Here is a 19,952-nt window from a genome sequence, read left to right as displayed (position 1 = left end):
ACAAAGTTATTATTTCAAAACGTATTTTCTGTTTTTTTTAGCGTCAACCAAAACATATTTTCTATTATATTTAAATGAACAAATTTTTATTTCATTTCATCTTTAATGTATCAATATGTTTATTTTAATTAACATAATTATTGACGTAAATATGAATTCAAATTTTACATCAAAATATCATGTGCACAAAGCCTTCAACCATACTTTTACGATGTTTACTAATTAATTCAGTTAGTTATTTAACTCATTTTTTAAAAGCTGAGCTTTAATGTAAATGACATTATACATATAATTTAATAAAAATATTTTAAGAATAGAAAAAACATTCATTAATTAATAACCAAAGGTATTATTTCAATCAACTTGTCAAATTTTTTATTTGATAAAATTACAAAAATTAAAAAATATATACCGTCTATGCTGTTTTATGTAAGAGTAACCTACAATTTCTCTTTTATTTTATTGTTATTTGATTTTATTTTTAAGAACTACTTTCAAGTTGATATTTAGTTTAATATTAATATACGTCATCAAATTTGAAATATCATTGTATCAAATTTTTTATTTGATAAAATTACAAAAATTTAAAAAATATACAGTTTATGCTGTTTTATGTAAGAGTAACCTACGAATTTTTTTATTTTATTGTTATGATTTTATTTTTAAGAACTAATTTCAAATTTACATTTAATTTAATATTAATATACGTCATCAAATCTGAAATATGATTGTTTTGTAAATTTGATTTATATTTTTTACAACTGACATAACAACTTTTTGAATCCGAATATAAAATTTACAGTGTAAGGTGACAGATTTTATATTTTCTGTTTCTACACGAAGCTTCTACGAAACCTGCATTGTGTTGTTTGAAAAAACAGAAATTCTCTCATTCTCGTTCATTTATCGATCTCATTCTCATTTCGATCGCATCAACCCTTCTGAAACCAAACACTGTTTTTTCTCTTCACTCAGCCATGTCAATGAGGAAAGGAAAAGCCATAGGCATAGACTTGGGAACATCCTACAGCTGCGTGGCAGTGTGGCAAAACAACAAAGTTGAAGTCATTCCAAACGAGCAAGGCAACCGCACCACCCCTTCTTGTGTTGCCTTCACCCAAACCCAAAGGTTGTGGGGTGATGCTGCCATGAACCACCGAACCAAGAATCCACACAACACCGTTTTCGACGCCAAACGTTTGATCGGTCGTAGATTCTCCGACAAATCCGTTCAACAAGACATGAAGCTTTGGCCTTTTAAGGTTGTCTCTGCAAGCCGAGACAAGCCCATGATTGCGGTTACTTACAAAGGCGAAGAGAAACGTTTTGCACCCGAAGAGATATCTTCCATGGTGTTGCTTAAAATGAAAGAGATCGCTGAAGCGTATTTGGGTCACTCAGTGAGGGATGCTGTTATCACTGTCCCTGCTTATTTCAACAACTCACAGAAGCAAGCCACTAAGAATGCAGGGAAAATTGTTTGTTTAAACGTTCTGAGGATGATCAACGAGCCAACTGCAGCTGCTATTGCTTACGGGTTGGGCAAGAAGGGGTTGAGAGAGGGTGAAAAAAATGTGCTTGTGTTTGATCTTGGTGGTGGCACTTTTGATGTTTCGTTAGTGATGATTGATGAAGGAAAGTTTAACGTTAAGGCCACGGTGGGAGATGCCCATTTGGGTGGTGTAGATTTCGATAACAGATTGGTGAACCATTTGGTGGGTGTGTTTAAAGAGAAGCACAAGAAGGACATGAGTGAGAATGCCAAAGCTCTTGAGAAATTAAGGTCAGCGTGTGAGAGAGCTAAGAGGATCCTCACTTGGAGTTCAGAAACTAGTATTGAGCTTGACTCTTTATATGAAGGAGTTGATCTGTATGCCACTCTTACTAGAGAAAAATTCGAAGAATTGAACGAGGACTTGTTCATCAAATGCATGCAGATTGTGGAGAAGTGTCTTGTTGACGCAAAGGTTGACAAAACCCAAGTCCATGAGATCGTTCTTGTTGGTGGGTCTAGTAGAATTCCCAAGGTACAACAGCTTTTGAAGGACAAGTTCAGTGTGAGTGGGAGAGTGAAAGAGCTCTGCAACAGCATAAACCCTGATGAATCTGTTGCATATGGTGCTGCAGTTCAAGCAGCAATCTTGAATGGTGAGGGAGACAAGAAAATACAGGAGTTGTTGTTGCTTGATGTGATGCCATTTAGTCTTGAGGTTGACACTGGGGGTGGTGTGATGTCAGTGCTGATTCCTAAGAACACCGTGATCCCAGTCAAGAAGGAGAGGGTTTTCTCCACCTCCTCTGATAATCAAAAATGCATTTTGGTCAAAGTGTTGGAGTGAGAACGAACTAAGACCGAGAGTAACTCTTTTTTTGGCCAGTTTATGCTCTCTGGGTTCCATCCTTCACCAAAGAGAATTCCACAAATCAGTGTTAGCTTTGATATAGACGTGGATGGTATTTTGAATGTGACAGCTGAAGAAAAAATCAAAGGGTCTACGAAGCAGATCACAGTGTACAGCAAGGGAAGGTTGAACCCAACAGAAATGAAAAGAATGGTGAGTGATTCAAAGAAGTACAGGGCAGAAGATGTAGGAAACCTTAAGGAGAAGATTACAACTAACAAGAAGGTGAAGGCAAAGAACAGCCTTGAGAATTTCGCTAATGAGATGCGGAAGAGAGCAAAGAGAATGCAGGAGGGAGTGGAAGAAACCATGAAGTGGATAGATAGTAACCAATTAACTCTAAGAGAGGAGTTTGAATGCAAGAAGAAAGAGTTGAGAAAGAATTTGCGTGATGATCCCAACTCTAATATGTCAGATTCTGAGGTTAAGGTTCCTATATGGTGTACATGGAGATTTCCACCTAATGGTTGGGTTTGTCTCAACACTGACGGATCAGTCTTTAATAACCTCAGAACTGGTTGTAAAGGAGGTGCTTGTGGTGGTCTTGTTCGAGATTCCTCGGGATGTTTTTTAGGTGGTTTTTCGGTTAATTTGGGTCACATGTCAGTTATTTTAGCAGAGTTGTGGGGTATTGTGCATGGCCTTAAGTTGGCATGGGATCTTGGTTATAGGAAGGTGAAGGCGGATATTGATTGTCTGGATGCTCTTCGGCTAGTTAGGAATTGCAGAGCGAATAATGATCCAACTTTTGCATTAGTTTTTGAAATCAACGAGCTTGTTCGCAGAGATTGGTTGGTGGAGTTTTCTCACGTGTACAGAGAATCTAATCGTGCGGCTGATCAGCTGGCTCACTTGGGACACACACTCTTTGGAACTGGGTGTCAAACGCTTCTCTCAGCCACCTTCTACTCTTTTTAAGATTCTTCATGATGACTTGAACGGTCTTCCTTTGCGACGTGGCGTTACCTAGTTCACTTTTTCATACATAAAATGTAAAAATAATTGAGAAATATACATAAACTAATTTTAACAATATATGTTTATTAAAATATGTGTTCTTTATGTAAAAAAATATGAGAACTAATTTTCTAATCATAAAATAAGCATGTCCTTGTAATGATTTATGGATTAATCAATTGTGTCAGATAGATTAAGTGGATTTAATTTCTTAGTTAAGGCATCAGTGTTTTCCAATCTAATGATTTAAAATTTTTAAACTATGATATAGATTTACTAATATAGCAGAAACAATTTCTCAGAAATTATGATATTTCAAAAAAATTAAATAATAAAATTCAAAATAGATAAATAGATGATGTCAAGTCACTATTAAAACAATTAAACTTTTTTAAAAATTTTGTAATATAAAGCCAAATCTAGGTAGATTCACGGAGATACATTCTTAATAAAATTTAATTTTAATTTTTCTTTTAAAAATTACAAATAAGATTTTAAGAGTTTTAAAAATTACAAATTAATCAAATTAAATTATGGACATAATTAAAGTGAGTAAAAATAAACTAAGAAAAAACATTTCACATAATACTAATTATGTGTAATTCCGGCTATTACTGTATCTAGAAATTTAAATCAGCGTTTGAACAATTACTCAATTCAACTATTAATTCAATCGAATATCCTAATTGAATAGAGTTACGAATTAAATCAAATAATTATTTAACTTAATCCGTATTAATTATCAAATTAGAGCATCGATCAAGTCCTAATTTGAATTCTAACAATAGAAAAATCAATTATGATCGCAATACATAATTCTTAGATTAGAGAGAGAAAAGAATAAACTCAAAGCAATTTAGCTTAGAACTTAAGTCAGAATTACGACATTTGAATTCTGCAGATTGAACGAGAGGTTTAGCCTTCTATTGAAATACTTAACCCACACAAGAATGGAAAAAGACTTGAGAAAAAGTAAAAAAACAAATATTCTTATTTCGGCTAAGTTTCAAAATCTCAAAGTATCTTATCACATCATACCCTAGTTCAGAACCTTATTAGTCTATTTATAGATTCTAATTAGGGTAAATTAATTGGCCAAAATTTAGGCCTCAATAATATCTAAAAGTACAAATACAATTATTAAATAACAAGAATTCAAATGCAATCCCGTAAAAATATTCAGCAAATCTGCTTCAATTTCAAACAATCATAAAAAATAAAAAATAACTCCAAATCCAACGATCCATATATACATTTTGAAGTCTTGGATATATATAATCCAATGCAACTGGAATAAGCCAAAAAAGATATTTGTAGAAAAAGTTATGGCCAAAATAGTAGTCAAAGGTCAGAATAACAAAAAATACGAAAATAAAGCATTTATTTGTAATAGACCCAATTTAATCAAATAAGTAGAAAATTGTAAAAACTATAAAAATAAAACATATAAAAAATGTTTATTAATCAAAATAAAACTATAAATATAAACATAAAATATGTTATATCAAATTTTCTCAGATTTAAGACTTTGCTCTCCAGAACAAATCACAAAATCAAACCACAGGGAACCTAAAATAAATTAAGGTATCCACAATTTCTATCAAGTTCAAATATCATGGCTAAAATGAAAATCAATCCTCTCACTCCAAATTTTACAAATGAACTCATCAAACCAAGTGAATGAACCATAAAAGATAGAATTCTCACATGACATACTCTCAATCACTCAAGTGTATAAGGTAAAGTGTATAACTCAAAATACACAACATAAAGCATGATTAACCATAAGCTTGTCCATTGCTTACCTCTCCACTATAATTCACACATACACACAAAAATCAAAAGAACTTTGCTAGGTTATAAAGGGACATAATGAAGGTGGATAAATTACAAAGGTAATCAAGCTAAAGTAAAAAAGAATATCAAAATAATGGAGAATGAATTCAAAGAAAGTAAGCATGAAAGTAAATCTTCAAAATAAAAATATAATGTAATACAATATAAAAACAATCTTCTTTTACTTTTGCTAGCCATAAAAAATGCTCATTTTCCTTTTTATTACTTACTTTTTATTTTTTCTTTTTCTTTATTTCTCTTTTTTTTTAAGAGCTAATTTTTTCTTTTCTCTTGCATTTTCTTAAGGTTATCTCCCTCACACTTATTTTTATGATCATTTCTAAAACAATTCCAAAGTTCTTATATCCCTTAAGGTTCGATTATTTTATTGTTTTACACCTTTGGCTTGAAATGAGCTAAGATCACAATAAATAGGGCAATTAGGCTTAAGGGGGCTTAAAACAATGGAAATAATGCAAAGTTAACTTTTTGATTAGTAGTTTGCAAGAAAAAAAAAATGTATGTATCATGTTAATGCAAGCATATGGAAATATAGTCTAAAAAAGGATCAAGGCAATTTCTAGTGTCATACAACCATAAGTGCAATCACACAATGAAAAAAGTAAAATGACATGATATTGTCATTTATATAGGTCAAACCCTCACAAGGTATATATTCTATGACAAATAATCTAACACACAAAATATCAAAGTCCACTTATTAAATCGAAGAATGATTTAATCAATTTGTCAAAGTCACGAAATAATCACTTAAATAGATTATGTACACACAAAAAAACATAATACTCCTTTACTTGAAATTAATATTGTCCTTAATGAAAAACATAATAATCATAAGGACAATTCAAACAATCCAATAAGTGAGAGAAAGGTAAGAAAACTCCTTATAAATCAAGGTAAGTGGCCAATTCAAAAGTAATCTCCTCTTGTTCATGTTCCTCCATGTCCTCATGAAAAACCTAGAACTGATGCCCATTAACCTTGAATCTACTTTGCGATTCCATATCCATATCCTGAAGTTCAACAACATAAGAAAAAACATTAATAACAAGAAATAGACCATCCCACTTATATCTCAATTTACCGGTATCAACTTAAATTTAGAATTATATAAAAGAATTTTGTTACTAATGTGAAATTTTTTATGCCTTATTAACTTATCATGAAAAATCTTAGTATGCTCTTTGTAGATGTTGGAATTCTCATATACTTCTCTACGAATCTCCTCCAACTCTTGTAATTAAAGCTTTTTATATTTTTTAAAAATTAAAAATTAAAATAGAAAGAAATACTCCTTAAATAACTCGTTATAATCCCATAAAATATGTGAAACTTTTTGTTTTTCTTTCTTTGTTATATGTTTTTTTTTTTATTTCTTTGTCATATTTTTTATTCCTTCATTTTAGATTTATTTTTGTTGCTGCTCCACTTAATTTGGGACCACTTTTAGTTACAAGCAATTACAATTTCTGTAAATTTCAAATTTGTATAATTGGCTTACAGTTTAGCATATTTCAATTGTAGTATCTTATATTAGTATGATAGTTTAATAAGAAAAGTAAGTTAATTTAATTCACCAACAATAAAATATAAACAAAACAAGAATTGAAAATTAATTTTTTAAATTATAAAAGTTCGTAGCATAAACAGTTCACAATAATTATATAATATACTTTTAATTTTTTATTTACAATTAAATTAAATTTACTATAAACATATTAATATTTTAAAAAATGAAAATAAAAAGAAGCTTTGATTTTGTTATTATTAAAATTTAAACAGCTATGGTCTCTTTGTAGTAAAAAACTATAGATGATAATATATGTTTTATTTAATTAAAAAAATAATTAGCTTTAAAAATTTAAAAAAAAATCTCACTTTTTTTAAAATTTAATTTTCCTTTTTTTTTTTCACATATTTCTTGCCTCTGAACGAAAGAGGTGATTAACCTAACTTCTGGTTTTTATTTTATTTTATTTCCTTTTTCTGGAGATAAAAGAAGTGAAGTGGAGCATCGAGTAAACAATCGTTCTCGTTCCTTGGTTCGTGGGGTTCAACTTCAGCTTCAGCTTCAACTTCAACTTCAAATTCTTACTGAAACCAAATCAAAATCAAATTCAAATCGTTAACAAAATCTGAATTTAGATTTGAGATGGAAAGGCTTCAGCGAATGTTCGCAGGTGCAGGTGGAGCACTAGGGCATCCACCCCCAGATTCTCCAACTCTTGATTCCTCCGAGCAAGTCTACATCTCTTCCCTCGCTCTTCTTAAGATGCTTAAGCACGGTAAAGTTATAAAGTTCCCATTTTTAGCACAATCAAATCATGAGTACTCAATTTCATATTAGGGTTTTCTTTAATTCGTGTTTTTTTCTTCATAACAGGAAGGGCTGGGGTACCCATGGAGGTGATGGGTCTGATGTTGGGGGAATTCGTGGATGAGTACACCGTTCGTGTCGTTGATGTCTTTGCAATGCCACAGAGTGGCACTGGTGTTAGTGTTGAAGCAGTAGATCATGTTTTTCAGACTAATATGCTTGATATGCTCAAACAGACTGGAAGGTATTTTATTTTATTTTTAAATTTTTGTGTTTTCTTTTATTCGTGAAACTATTGATGTTTGTTACTTGTATTACAGGCCAGAGATGGTTGTTGGCTGGTACCATTCACATCCTGGATTTGGCTGTTGGCTGTCTGGTGTTGACATCAATACACAGCAGGTTCAACTTCATTTGTTTTTTAAATGTTATTTGTTTTCAAAGTATTTGCGTGGTTGATGATGTTCGTTAGTATTGATTTTAATGGTTTTTCTTATTTTTAACACCTTGGATTAGAATTGGATTCTTTACTTTCAGTGACAGGTTTAAATGGATCTCTTGTTGTGAATGGATTTTGCACCGTTTATGTTTTCCCTTCTAGTTTCCTAACCTTTTTGTAGAACATTTCTTTCTTAATTTAATTATTCGTTCACTCCTTCTTTTGGGAGAGTCGTATGGAAAAGGCTGTGGATCTCTGACTGAATTTAAAAGAAAAGATAACAATACAACATCCAACTTAAAATTCTAACCGTCAGAATATAATGTCTGATATTAACTAGTTATTGAATATTGATCTTATTGAAATTGCTAATTTGAGTTTGATGGTTGGTGGTTTGTGGTACTGCAGAACAGAGGAGAGAATAGAATATTTTGATATATTATTAACACTGAATGTTACAAATATAAATAGATAGAGGGATCGAAGTTAAAAAGGAAAGGTTTTAGCAAATCTGAGAGATACAGCAAATCTGATAGATACAATCCTAATTTCATAAAATACAAAATATACAGCTGTAATATAGATATTATGATTACAATTACTCCTTAATCTCCACACTCCCCTTTAAGTTGGTGCATATATAGATCATGTGCATCCAGCTTGCTACATATTTAGCCTGTCCTTTCTCTTTGAAGTGCCTTTGTGGGGATGTCTACTAGCTAATCATTAGAACCCACAAAGGATGTAGTTATTTCTTCAGATATAATCTTCTCCTGGATGAAATGACAGTCAATTTCAATATGCTTAGTATGCTCATAGAAACCCAGATTAGAAGCAATGTACAAGGCTGCTTGATTGTCACAAACATGACTCAGAGCCAACTTTACAAAACTGGAATTTTTGGAAATGTTTCAGCCATATGAGCTCACATGTGGTGAGAACTGTAACTCGATACTCTGCCTAGACCTGGAAACCACATTCTGTTTTTTACTTCTCCATGAAATCAAATTACCTCCAATAAGAACAAAATACCCTGAATTAAATTGTTTATCAATTGGGAAATCTGCATCTGTTCTGTATATGCAACAGTATCAAAATGACCTCTATTTGTATAAACTAAGCCTCTTCCAAGGAATCCTTTAATATATCTCAAAATTCTAACTAAAACGTCCCATTGACTATCGGGAAACCATACAGCAAATGAAATATCTGGTCTTGTCATTATCAAGTAGTTCAACCTCCCAACTAACCTGCAATATCTTCTAGAGTATGGAAAGGCTTCCCAGGGTTGGTAGAAGTGTCAAATGGCTTACAGTCCAGCATTTCAGGTTCTTCAAGGATATTCAAAACAAGTTCACTTTGGGATACAACTCCTCTTTCCTTGATTGAGCTACTTCAATCCCAAGAAAATATTACAGCTGCCTGAGGTCTTGGGTTTGAAAATGGTGGACTATATGTTGTTTAAGTCCTTCAAAAACTTGAGGAGGAACATGAATCAACATGTCATTTGGAAAAAGTAAGGAATGAGGCACGTTATTGTTGATGGCAGAGGACAACATTCAATTTATCAAACAACCTGCAGTAAGAACATCACTCCAAAATTTTAAAGGAGCATTAACATTTATGATCAGACGAGAGCAGTTTCAATGATATGGTAGTGTTTATGTTTGGCAATACCATTCAGCTGAGGGGTGTGAAGACAATAAGACTGGTAAATCATCCCATTATTTGCTGTAAAAGAATTAAAAGGAGCTAAAAAATATTCCTTTGTTTTATCACTGTTTGAAATATGAATTGAAAAACCAAATTGACTTTGAATTTCCTTGACGATGAAATTAACAAAATACCTATACCCTAAAACATATGCGATCGTGACTCACTCTAATGAGTGTAAATGAGACAAATACGGAACCCTTTTTTTTTAAAAAAAAAAATTCTTGAGGCATGGTTTCCTAACCAACAATAGAGAAGACTTGAAGATTCAATAACACTGCAGACAACAGAAGTTGAGAATGGCAGGCAGTAATTGTTCCTGTGACTCATCCTGTATCAACATTTGCCCTGTACTTCGGTCCTATATAATCAAGGAATCAGAATTGAAGGTTGTAGAAAAATTAACAGTATGAGTGAGACAATTAACAGAGGTCAAATTAAAAGGACAATCAGAATCAAAGAGAACAAAATCAGGTGATAAAGATGGAAGAAGTGTGGCTTGACCAATCCAGGCTTTGGATTTTGAGCCATCTACAGGAGTAATGTGATGAGGAGTTTGAGGCTGGGACAATTTTCAGAAAACAAGGGGATTACCAGCTACATGATTGGAAGCACTGGAGTCCAAAATTCAAGGCCAGCAGACAATTATTGAGAAATACAGATTGGTGAATTACTAGTATGTGCCTTAGTAGTTGAGGGTGAGGCTTCAGATGTCTTGAACTGCTAGAATTCTTTATACTAGTCATTGGATAACAAATTATGATTAGTGCTCCTCAACTCATTGTTTTCCATAATTGAAGGATTTTGTCACATTAACTTATTTATCTAGAAATCCAATAAGAGACTAACATTTGTCCTGACCGTGACCAAAACGTTTGCAGTAGGTGCATTGAGGATTTCAGCAAATCTGAGAAATACAGCATGTCTGATAGATACAACATACAATGCTAATTTCCTAAAATACAAAATATACAGCCGTAATATAGATATTATGATCACAATTTATCCTTAATCTCAACAGTGATCAATAAAGCTGATGCCTATTCTGCATGCTTAGCATCCAACGTATTCCCTGTCCTAGCTTAGTAGAAAGAATAGACATAAAACTAGTTGTATAATTTGAGGACTAAATCACAAACTCAGTTTGACATGGACTAAATTGTCATCTAGATATATGTTCAGTGTTGATATTGCCATTTTAGTTGTTTGTTCTTAAAAAGAAATGTGAGGTTCATTTAATAATAATAATAATAAGAGGATATTTCTGAATCTTGTGTGTCATATGATCACGAGTTCTATTTATAATTACATAGTGAAGTACAACAGAATCAATCATAATTGCAAAAGAATCAATTAAATCCCAAATTTACAGTTGCATATCTAATCATATCCCTGATTGTTATCCAACAATAATAATCCTATATTTGTTTATGATGTTCCATGAAAATCAATATTTGTGAGTATAATATGGAAGCTTGCTCCGATTCCCTGAATAGGGAACTCTTCATTTTAATACAACAACTTTCTATGTTATCAGAAGGAGCAAAACAATAACAGTGTCAAGAAATGCACTACCAAGTGCCAAGTATTGCCTATTTCATAAACTTAAATTGAAATTTTATGTAATCAAAAGTTTCCAGCCTGGCCTAGGCATTAGAATTCAATTCATTATTGGCATTAACTATTATTTTGTTCTTATTAGTATATGCTGCTGATTTTGTATGAGTAACTTGCTCTTGTATATTATGTCATGCAGAGCTTTGAGGCTTTGAATCAACGTGCAGTGGCTGTGGTTGTAGATCCAATACAAAGTGTTAAAGGAAAAGTGGTGATTGATGCTTTTCGATTGATCAATCCACAGACAATGATGCTTGGTCAAGAACCAAGGCAAACAACATCCAATCTGGGGCATCTAAATAAACCATCCATTCAAGTTTGTTACTCAAAGCCCCATTTCTTTTTTATATCTATACTATTGCTTATATTTTGAAGCCATTATTTTACACTTTTATTTTAACTACTTTTAACCTATGTTAACTGGCCCTGTTTAGGCATTGATCCATGGGTTGAACCGGCATTACTATTCCATAGCCATTAATTACAGGAAGAATGAACTTGAGGAGAAGATGTTGCTTAATCTTCACAAGAAGAAATGGACCGATGGTTTGACACTTCATCACTTTGATACACATTCCAAAACTAATGAACAAACTGTACAGGTAATTTGAGGATTCAGAGTGTAAGGTAGATTGGTGCGGTCAGATTATTCAAATATACTTGCTGCTGCCTATAATTTTTATTTATTTATTTATACTGGTTTAAAGATTTGAAAATTGGCCCAATATCTTTAGTAGATTAGATTCTGATAGATCTCAATTAATTTGATACTGCAGGAAATGCTGAACTTAGCTATCAAATACAACAAGGCTGTTCAAGAGGAAGATGAGCTGCCCCCGGAAAAGCTTGCAATAGCAAATGTGGGAAGACAAGATGCCAAGAAGCACCTTGAAGAGCATGTCTCAAATTTGATGTCATCTAACATTGTTCAAACTCTCGGAATGATGCTTGACACTGTTGTCTTCTAGAGTTGTCAAATTGGACCTTCTGGTTTCTCTAGCGTGAAGTGGAGGCAAGTTAATTCATTACAATTGCTGTTTCCTAATTCTTCTCAAAACTATATTTGAAGGCAGATGTATTCTTTGGACGAGCTGAAAAGGTCAAGAAAGTTAAACTTAGCACACAGTAGTTTGTGCGATGTCTTCCTTAATATTACTGGTTATCTTTTAATGTTATCGTATTCTAGGATTTTATCTTTATAAAATTGTCTTGACCAAAACAAAATGTCAGCTATGTTTCAAAATACCGTAAGAAACAGTTAATGTTACACGAAGATATACTGAAATATCCACCCACGATACGTAGCCCCTTATGAACTACTAACAAATGAAAGGTCTAAATTAAGCCACGCTAGCTGAAAATATGGTCTTGAAACTAAGATGTGGGTTTAGATTACAGGAAGATTAAACCTAACATATGCAGCGTAATTGAAGCTCTACTACAATGCTGCTTTACTCGTACGTACAACTAAACTAGAGAGGTTTTGTAGCCACGTTGTGGTACTTTCTTAAAAGTAGCCCATATAAGATCAATGTATAGCGGAAATTGAGCCAAGGCAAAAAGTGTCACTGGCAGGCATGTGACGGCATATACAGGATATGCAATAGTTCTGAGTTTATCCTTGAGCACAAAGAAATGGGCAGCACAGAAAGTAACCATCATGGAGGTAATGGACATGAACAACGATGTCAAGGCCAAGATAAGTTTCCTAGGAAGATTTTTACCAAAATCTTGCTCTTGATACCGAGATGTAAGTATTGAGAGGAACAACACCAACGAGGTGACAGAACAGCAAAGGGCAATGAGTGATGCAATGGCAAAGGCTCTGAATTCTGGCCTTTGTTCAAGGGTTGGGGAGCCCGTGCTTTCTTGGACGCCACCGGGGACGGTGGTGGATGTGGAGAAGGCCACGGTGGCAATCAGTGCTGCTACAAAGGAGCATGATTCAGAGGTTTTCTTTAACCATTCCCCACCGCTTTTGACAAGGTCCTTGTGAGATTCGCTGAAGATATCTCTTGGTGTCTTATTTTCCTTGTTGTATCGCCGAAAAAAATGTGGTTGCATTGATTCCTTAACAAACTGCATCTCATCAACAGTTGAGGTCACTGAGTGAATATGTTTCAATGACCCCAGCAAAAAAAAAAAGGGATATGATTTTACAGGGATAATTGGTTTCAATTTATCAACCCAATGAAATACTACATTTGATTTTAATTATTGATTTAGAATCAGTTTAGATAAACAACTTAAGTATATATTTATTTAATAATTTTTTATTAAATAAAATTTATTTAAAGTTTGATTATAAGACTTTTTTAAATAAATTAAAAAAAATTATTTTAATATGATTATCTTTAAAAATTATTAAAAAAACTAGAAACAGGTCATAAGTTATTATCTTATGACCTAAAGAAGCTTCTGTAAATGCTTTCTTAATACATTTTTTTTATATAATCACTTAAACAACACCGTTTGTTTCTTAAACGTTTTAGTGAGTGTAGGTTTTAAGTTTAACATTTATCTTAACTTCCTCTCCAATTTTCTATACTATGTTTCACTGTCACCTGCATTATTTTTCTTCCTATTTCTATCCACTTTTCCCCTCTTGATTGCCACAATGGTTGTCCCCCTTTTCAGTTTACGAAACAAAAACAACTAAGTTTCAAACAGGTCTTTTGTTATTATTATTTTTATTTACTTTTAACTTGTTTCTAAAGCTTTTAGAATGGAGCATTCAAACAAGCGTATTTAATTTATCTTAATCATATATAAACTTACCAAGTACCACTTGATTTCCCAGTGCATCTGCAGTGCTTCGCCAGGAATAAGCCAAGGTTTATAGTCTCCAAGCTTGGCTGCCAAGTGCAATGCACTGTTTCCCTCGTTATCCACTTTCCTGAATATACTTTCCTTCATGCCTTTCCTCTTGAGTAAGAACTCATATAAGTAGGTTTGCCTGTTCTCTACTGCCAACAGAACTATATTTTTCTTATTGGCATCCATGTCATGAACAGCTACAGGAAACAATTCCATGATTCTCTCTACCATTTCTGTCACACCATTCTTTGCTGCTATTAATATTGGTGTTTCTACCTTCCTTCCTCCATCTTTCTCATCTCCTGCACATAAAAGTAAGCCAAATAACAACTATAGTGTAACAATTAACGCTAATCTAATCATCATAGCTAAAAAAAAACAAAAACTGAAGTTGAACCACTAATCTAAACATTGAACTGAATAAAGTTTTACCATTCTTTTGTTGCTTGGGCTTTCCTAAAGTGGTAGAATGTTGCTGCTCTTCGGTGATACCAGCAAGAGTAACATTACCCCTCTCATCAAAATCATAAGGGCCTGTCTCAGAAGTTTTATCCACTAAGTTTTGCCGGGGTTTGTTGCCATCATAATCATACTCATATATAGAAGCTCGCTTCAGCAGTTCATCCATTATTTGAGAAGACCAGACGTGTTTTTCCTTCTTCCGCCGTATCTTCTTTATTTTGCTTGACCCTTTCGTAGTTTTTATTCAATAAAAAATACCACATTATTTTGGATTAATGTCATTATTATCAATAAAAAAGGACCCCAACAAAAGATTTATATTTTAGACTAAAAAATAATCTTTTTGGTCAAGAGTTTTATTGTTTTAGTTTCTTAATAATAGAAATTATTTAAATAAAATAAAATTTATGAAAACTAAACCTAACAATAAAAATAATCAAGGTCAAATTTTATATATTTATAAGACTAAAAGCATTTTTTTCTTTTTAAATGCTCGTACAAATACCTGCAGTCAAATTAAAGTTTGTCTATGCGTAAAATCTCTTGTGAGCGTAGTAAAAGCTCGCTCTCGAAAAATTATGTGCATACTCATAGGAGAGGCACAGTGGGCAAATATGAAAGTACGTACATGATTCTAAAGATAAAATATGTTCATGGAGACATACCTCTTCCAAAGATTACCAACATTACCAGAAATACAAACTTGAAGAAATCCGCACAGCTTTTGTAATTGGATGGAAATAACGGATGCGACCAATCTCTGGTTTCTGGTCCAAAACAAATGACCCGACAGGGTAATGAGATTCCTAATCCATTGTCTTATGTTCTCTTAACCATCATTTGTTTCTTCCTACTATAGTTCCTCCCAATGCCTTGGGATTTCCATACCAATTACGGTTGTGCCAAAATCAATCATAACGCATATGAATTGTACTAAAACTTTAGTCCTCACCTGAATATTTTCTTTTGGCTCCGTTTGTAGCCACCTTTTTCGATGCTTCAAGGTCTCTTTCAGTTCCAGTTTGATCTTTTCGTTGCATCTTATTATTTAGAAATTGTGTCAAAGGGTTGGTCACTGGGTATGTGCAAAATGAATCAAATCCCAGTTACAATAGGAAGTTGTGGTTCTTAAATGATATCGAATGATAAGGTGAAGTTTTGAACAATAATTTTAGGCTTAATCTCTCTAATTTGGATCCTATGTAATTTTAATTTCCCAAATTTTTTTATTTAATTAAGCATTGTATTTTAAAATTATGCAAATGTAATTTTTTATTTTTTTCTTGTTAAAACCTTCTAATTATTATTTTCTATCTAAATCTTTGAGAGTTTATAATGAAATTGAGATATAAAATAATTTAAAAAATTCAGATTCAAGAAATTTGATGAAAACTTAATAAAATAAAAATAATTTTTTAAGTTTTTTTTTTGAAAATTATTTTGTGTTGGGTGAAAGTTAATGGTTTATTGATGAAATTTGAGTAAAAAGTAATTTAATAATTTTAATTTGTAAATAATTTAAGTAAAACAAATAGAATTTGAGAGTCTTATAATGAATAAAATTAATTAAGGATCAAAATTGCTAAATTTTAAAAATATGCTTAGTTGAATCTGAAACAATTTTAGAGATCAAAATCACAGTCTAAATTAGAAAGACAAAAAATACGATTGAATCATAATTTTAGGTTTAATTGTATTTTTAAATTAATATTAAGCATATTTTTATCTAAAATTCATGTGAAAATAATAGTGAGAATGCCGTGGGTTTATTCCACAAAATATAAATGTTTTGTATGTTCTTTTATATATATGTATATGTCTGTGTGTGTTTTACGTACCAATCAAGGCTGACTGTTTTATCGCTCTCAAAAACCTCATACATGTCTCGTAATTTTCTGGATAACAATTCTGGCTTTTGTTTGTTGTTGAACATCGCTGCAGAAGTTTGGGTGCTACTTCAAGCTTCTTGACGATCATACCTTCCAAATAAATAATATATATTATGATTTTGAATAATAAAGAATTACATATAAAAATCACTACGTTCTTTAAATTTTGACAGTAAAAGCTAATTCGTTTTTCTGCTTGCGAGCAAATTAATTCACTCTGGTAAAGTTTTTTCAAGTGAATATGAAAGGATCTAATAAAACTAATCTTGTTTTCATTAACTAAAAGCAAAAAAAAAAAAGGCGCCTCCTCCTTATCTAATGTGTATGGATGTGTGTTCCTAAATGAGTATTGTGTTTGAAAACATTGCATTGCAAGTATAAAATTTGATATAGAGGTGGAGAGAGAGGTCAGGGTAAATTGCAAGTGGGTGATTTTGCATTTCAAGTCCTTTCAGTTAATTTTTAGAGAAAAAATATTGTTAAAAAAATTAAATAAAATTTTTATTACGTACAGAAATCCCTTTAAACACAAAATAAACTATATAAATACACACTAAATTATAGTAATTGATTAAATAAAGATATTACTATATTATAATTGATTAGACTAATAGTCTACGCATTAACTTTTACATCTAAAACATGGGTTATATGGTTAAGTACAGCGATGCTATATATTTAATGATAAAGTGCTGCATGAGCAGGATATTATGGATCTTAATTCTAAACTTAGTTCTAATTAAAGGAGCAATGTGATAACGGAAGTTTGACCTGAGTAACAAATTCAACATTATATCTAAAGTCTAAACATTATAACAAATTGTATTAATTTAAGATTAAATAGTACCTCATCTGTATATTAACAAAAAAAAAAGTTTGTAAATTATATTATATTTTTATTATTAATAATGAATAGTTTATTTTATTAAATAAAAAATTGAAGGAATAAGATTTTTAAAATTGAAGAGAAAGTTATAAAAATAAATTATTTAAATCAAGACACATTTTTTTATTAATATGATGTGTCAAAGTTTTAAAATTAAATTTAGATTAATTATGATTATAATAAATTTACAATTTTAATCTATCTAATTTTTAAAATTTGATATGATATATAAAATTGTAATTTTTAAATTTAAATTAAACGTAAATAGACTAAATTTAAGTAGTAATGCTTGAGAAGAATAAAACATTATAAATAGAAAATAAAGTTAGGTTTTCAGTACAAAAATTGTCATGTAGCTTAATAAAAATAAAAATTACTCGTAAAAATGTTTATTCAAGAATAAAAATTTATATTTATAATATATTAGTGGATATTTTTAAGTACTCGTTACATTTGGAATTATAATACCTATGTGATGACTTAAAAAAAACTATTTGATTTATAAAAAAAAAATCCAAAATAAGTTTTCATCTTTTTTTTTTTTTATAAAGAAACTTTTCTGGGTCTTTAATTTTACGTTATCCCTTGCGTATTCTTTTATGATAGCAAAGAGTTGAGGAAAACTTAATAAATTTGAGAATTTCAGTGGTATTATTATTATTATTATTATTATTATTATTATTATTATTATTATTATCACTTCCCGTGATAAACAATTGCTTCAAACCGTCCAAGGCGGCTACCACTCTTGAAAACGGAAGGCTTACTTGCCAGAAGATGAAGGGGAGATTCTCCCCTCTCGTTTACTCTGTTTACAAGTTCTCCATCTAACTGAATTATTTGGAATGCCAAATCTGGGAAATCAATCAATAAACAACTCAATTATGCCATCCATATAACCAATAATTCATTTAAATTACCAACTCTTTCTTTCACCTGTTTTTTCTTTATTTTTTATATTTTTTTTTAACCTAACTCTTAATTGCCTTTTCCTTTTAGTTATAATATCATTTCACTGTCCATTGTCCAGTTTTCCAAAAGATTTGGTGTTTAGTTCACATATGCACCACACACCGTTACCAAAAAAACACACTACACAGTTACTACATACGACGCGTAATGTATTTTTAGGGAACATGAATAGCATTAAAATGAATTTATGCTTAAATAATTTCATTCAATCTAAACACATTTTTAATTTAACAAGTTAAAGATTTTTTTAATCAATTAAATAAAATGCATAACTTATATATATTATTTTTAGGTGTTATTAGTATTATTTATCATTTAAAATTGACGTTTTACATTTAATATTATGACAGAATATTAATAAAAAATTAATTTTACTACAACAAATTTTATAAAATTATAGCAAAGTTTCGTTATAAACAAACACATCATAAGCAGAATATATCACAAAATTCAAATTTATAAAACTGAAACTTCACGTTTAACTAGTTTAATTTAAGACTTTTCCTGCTCCATTATTCTCACATTGGTTTTGAATAATAAAATCAGACGTAAAATTCTGTAAAATTCAGCATGCAAAGGTAGATGGAATAAAAAGAAAAGAGAAGAAAATAAAAAACATAACGTTACCAAAATAATCTCCAGCAATTGCAGAATGAAGAATGGTTTCGCCGTCGTTTCTTCTAGAATTAGAATCGTAGGCGGGATTTGGGTTGGTGCGGTAGCTGATAGAATGAAGCGAAAGGAATGCATCTTTTCTACCATTAAGAGAAGCCAAAAAGAGAGGGGTTTCTCCATCGATGTTGCGAACGCTCAACAACGAAGCATCTGAGGAAGCAATGCACTCACAAATTTGCACGCTCCCCATAGAAGCCGCGAAGTGCAACGCAGTGTTCCCTCTCTCATTCTGAATCCGCAAACCTTCTTTGTCCCCACAATTACAAATCAGTTTCACCAGTTCTTCAACGACGTCGTCTTGCCCATCCGTCACCGCTATGTGCAATGCAGTCTCACCCGTCCTCGTTATTTTCGTCACGCGAGCCATCTTATCCCTCTTGTACATTTCAACTGTTTTCTCCCACTTCCCTTTCATGCAAAGTTTGAACAATCGCTTGCTTATTTTTTCTACCTCCACACTCTCATCTTCGCTCTCCATCACTCTCTCATCTTCACTCTCCATCACTATTCTCCCCTTTTCCTAACTAACATATGTTTCCTGTTTTGGACATATTATATGTGTGCGCCCTCCTTCACCTTTTTCTAATTTCCTCCAATTTTCTTGCTTCCTCGTTAAGTAATTCTTTCAACAGAAAGTGACCAGACGAAGAATGAAGAATATTTTCTCCATTTTTTTTCTTTTATAATCAGCCCCACAAGTATATGTCCTTCTAGCCTCTGCCCAATTAACTCTAAACTTTCCTCTGTTCATATATTCTCCAACTTTTTTTTTCTTCACTCAGTTTCCATTAAAAATCACAACAGTACATATTTGATAAAGTAATAAGGGATATATATTTGAAGAAGTTATGTATTATATAAAAAATAGTCCATAATTTTAAAATAAATTATAATTAATTTAATGTCATAAAATCTCACGTGATCAAAATTAATTTAATGTTGAACTTAA

General features: G+C 31.6%; 4 protein-coding genes across 4 annotated transcripts; 2 read left to right on the top strand and 2 right to left on the bottom strand.

Moving 5' to 3' along the window:
- The first annotated feature begins 491 nt into the window (after nucleotides 1-491).
- LOC113863706 (heat shock 70 kDa protein-like) lies at nucleotides 492-3,621 on the top strand. Its single transcript, XM_027497384.1, has one exon. The coding sequence runs from the start codon at nucleotides 978-980 to the stop codon at nucleotides 2,337-2,339; it is 1,362 nt and encodes a 453-aa protein (XP_027353185.1). The 5' UTR covers nucleotides 492-977; the 3' UTR covers nucleotides 2,340-3,621.
- A 3,564-nt stretch (nucleotides 3,622-7,185) lies between these two features.
- On the top strand, nucleotides 7,186-12,452 carry LOC113863714 (26S proteasome non-ATPase regulatory subunit 14 homolog). Its single transcript, XM_027497394.1, has 6 exons — nucleotides 7,186-7,501; nucleotides 7,600-7,777; nucleotides 7,854-7,935; nucleotides 11,442-11,618; nucleotides 11,737-11,904; nucleotides 12,079-12,452. The coding sequence occupies exons 1-6, from the start codon at nucleotides 7,369-7,371 to the stop codon at nucleotides 12,268-12,270; spliced, it is 930 nt and encodes a 309-aa protein (XP_027353195.1). The 5' UTR covers nucleotides 7,186-7,368; the 3' UTR covers nucleotides 12,271-12,452.
- A 222-nt stretch (nucleotides 12,453-12,674) lies between these two features.
- Nucleotides 12,675-14,747, bottom strand: LOC113852118 (ankyrin repeat-containing protein ITN1-like). Its single transcript, XM_027482369.1, has 3 exons — nucleotides 14,552-14,747; nucleotides 14,081-14,421; nucleotides 12,675-13,381 (listed from the first exon to the last, which is right to left on the bottom strand). The coding sequence occupies exons 1-3, from the start codon at nucleotides 14,745-14,747 to the stop codon at nucleotides 12,770-12,772; spliced, it is 1,149 nt and encodes a 382-aa protein (XP_027338170.1). The 3' UTR covers nucleotides 12,675-12,769.
- A 3,305-nt stretch (nucleotides 14,748-18,052) lies between these two features.
- LOC113852117 (ankyrin repeat-containing protein At5g02620-like) lies at nucleotides 18,053-19,505 on the bottom strand. The gene is made up of 2 exons (XM_027482368.1): nucleotides 18,956-19,505; nucleotides 18,053-18,210 (listed from the first exon to the last, which is right to left on the bottom strand). Exons 1-2 carry the CDS (start codon nucleotides 19,503-19,505, stop codon nucleotides 18,053-18,055), a joined length of 708 nt encoding a protein of 235 aa, XP_027338169.1.
- Between the last annotated feature and the right edge of the window lie 447 nt (nucleotides 19,506-19,952).

The sequence above is a fragment of the Abrus precatorius genome, unplaced genomic scaffold (assembly GCF_003935025.1).
Source record: "Abrus precatorius isolate BTA unplaced genomic scaffold, Abrus_2018 Scaffold10, whole genome shotgun sequence".
Classification (NCBI taxonomy): domain Eukaryota; kingdom Viridiplantae; phylum Streptophyta; class Magnoliopsida; order Fabales; family Fabaceae; genus Abrus; species Abrus precatorius.
Note: the sequence above shows the minus strand (reverse complement) of the source record. Positions and strands in the feature narration are given on the sequence as shown.